At 32.7% G+C, this 2,718-nt stretch overlaps 1 protein-coding gene across 1 annotated transcript; it reads left to right on the top strand.

Moving 5' to 3' along the window:
• Window positions 1-211: 211 nt before the first annotated feature.
• On the top strand, window positions 212-2,492 carry LOC143551288 (uncharacterized). Its single transcript, XM_077041754.1, has 4 exons — window positions 212-294; window positions 1,027-1,404; window positions 1,569-1,727; window positions 1,964-2,492. The coding sequence occupies exons 2-4, from the start codon at window positions 1,312-1,314 to the stop codon at window positions 2,048-2,050; spliced, it is 339 nt and encodes a 112-aa protein (XP_076897869.1). The 5' UTR covers window positions 212-294; window positions 1,027-1,311; the 3' UTR covers window positions 2,051-2,492.
• Window positions 2,493-2,718: the final 226 nt, after the last annotated feature.

Here is a 2,718-nt window from a genome sequence, read left to right as displayed (position 1 = left end):
CGTCAATTCCAATAGCAGATGCTCGTGGGAGGAGACATACGTGTCCATCCGTTCACACGTTTATTAAAAGACTAGAAATGATAGCTTCCCAAGTTATAGGGGGGCAAAATGTAAGAAAGTACAAATTCATAGGATAAAAGTAAAAACTATGTATAGATAGATAGGAATATGATATTATATATATATTTTTTTGTGAGGTAGTGAAGCAGTTGTTGGCCATGGCGAGTAGTTGTTCACCATTTGCAACAGCTGCTCTTCCGAAGCTATCAGCAGCTATTCGACTTCCATCTAAAGGTTTAAGATTGTCATTTGTGTTTCAGTTTATTGCTAATTACAGTGACTGAGAAATTAGCCAGTACGTTATCATTCTGGTAATCGTCTTGTTTTGAAAGTTTAACCCTAAATTGATTACTCGGTAGTTATCTAAGTGTGTGTATACATGAATGATTTGATTTAAACTGAAAGCTTGCGATATTTGGTACTATCATTTAGCTTTTGGCTCCTCTTGATCTTAAGTTTTTTGGGTGAAATTGAACTCACAGTAGTATCAAGATTATGATACCAAAGTAATTGACTGTTGTTATTGGTGAGTGAATTTTTCATATTTTGTAATTATGGAACTTGATATTACAAGTATTTAGAAATACTCTGCCATACAGCTAGCTATAGACGTCTTGTACAGTTATAATCGTCTTGTAAAGTTGCAATTTTGAAAGTTTTGTTGGGTTGGAAAGCTTGGTTAATAGATCAGTAACAAAACCTCTACCTTACCTGCAAAAATTGACACTCTTAGAGTTCCATATTCATCATTAAGTTGATGTAAGAAAAACAAACATTATTAAAACTCTTTTAAAAACTATTACCACCACTTTAGTATACTTCAACTTTTTTCAATAATTCTTTTTACTTCATGTTAAAACACACACAAAGATTTATTAAAAATAGAATATGCTTGTTATGTTAAATTCCATTCTCGTTTTGGCTACTACAACGATTCTAATTGCCCTTCATTTCTTCTACATGCAGAAAGAGTTCATTTTCATAACTTTTCAACAACCAGAAATCCTGCTTATTCAACAAAAGAATGTCACGGATTCATATCAAACAAAACGATATCCATAACTCCCAGATGCAGCAATTCCTCAAGCTCTGATGGGCCCACAGAAGAGTCATCTAACAAAACCAAGGCAAGTTACACTTTTCCTCTAGTTACCTCGTGCATATACATCTTAATAACTTTATCATTCTTTACTTCTAGTATGATGTGTATTTCTTTATTGCGTTTTATGAGCTCGTTTATGGCTTGATGTAATGCAGGTTCCGTTTGGATATAATCGAAAAGATGTTATAATTATTGGACTTGGAGTTACATTTCTTGGCATTGGTCTAAAAAGCGGATTAGAGGTATCCCTTTTAGTGGTTTTGAAAGATAATATATTAGTGGTTGCATTATTAATACTGTAATATGCGTATTAAGTATTAAGTGATTTGTGATGGTTTTGAATATAAACAAGAAGTTTGTGTGCTAATTGAGTTGATGACATGATGTATGTGTTGATGTTTCGTAGTATCTTGGAGTTGATCCTCTACAAGCTGGGAATGTGGTCCAGTTAGTGTTGGTGTTAGGTCTTACAGTTGGATGGATTTCAACTTATATTTTCCGTGTCTCGAACAAGGAAATGACGTATGCGCAACAGTTACGCGACTACGAAATGAAAGTTATGGAGGTTTGATTTCTGTTTTCCAATAGTAACTAGTAAATGTTTCATTTTATTATAATGCTATTTGAGTCTTATTATGTTTCATTTGTACATGGAAAACTAACAACTTTTGACAAATAATGTATAAAATAGAGAGACAGCTATTCATTGTCTTTACATACTAATACATGAGATATTTTACATTGATTTCTATTATTGCTGTCACATAACTTGAAGTTTGTGTGATAATGTTTTGAATGCAGAAACGGTTGGAGGGTCTTAGTGAAGCAGAACTAGAATCATTGCTTGAACAAGTCGAGGAAGAAAAGCGTTTAGCGAGCAGTGATTAGTTAAATGCAATTTGTGTTATCCTTGTCGGGTGTTACCATAGTTTAGTAAATCATGATCACACAATCAAAAGATGTTATATATACCACACCCTACCTTCAAACTATCTTCATGCTGTAAATGATTATTAAATTTTATTTCTATGTAAAATAACTTTAGATACTTTTTCAGAAAGATAATATAGATGTAGACAAAGAAGTGAAAAAGTAGAGCATTGCTTTAGGTTTGGGGGCTTCTTGAAGCCAGTTATGCAGGTTAGTTTTGAATTGCTTTCGATCCGGCATGCATATAGCCTTCCAACAGATGACTAAGCTTGACAAAACAAGTGGGACGGGTCTGGTGACAGACCAAAACGGGTTCAGGTTAAAAATGCCTTTTTTTAAAAATATCAATTTGGTGCAGATCAAAACAGGTTGTGACCAAAGTTGACATTGGTTAACTAAGTCCACATGGTTAATTTAAATGAGAAATAAAGAAACTTATATGGTGTTAAAATCTTTTATGTAATTTTTATTAATGTTATGAATTATTATATAGTAAATATGATTATGAATATTATTACTTAAAATTCTTAATAGTTTGTTTGCTCGTTTGGTAAACATAACACAAAGACGAGTTGAAAACAAGCTCGTTTGGTAAACGAGTTGTAATCACATAGTAAATGGATGAA

The sequence above is a fragment of the Bidens hawaiensis genome, unplaced genomic scaffold, assembly GCF_021521415.1.
Source record: "Bidens hawaiensis isolate Kalapana, Puna unplaced genomic scaffold, B.hawaiensis_p1.1 tig00016361_1, whole genome shotgun sequence".
Lineage (NCBI taxonomy): Eukaryota > Viridiplantae > Streptophyta > Magnoliopsida > Asterales > Asteraceae > Bidens > Bidens hawaiensis.
This window is presented reverse-complemented; position numbering and strand designations above follow the sequence as displayed.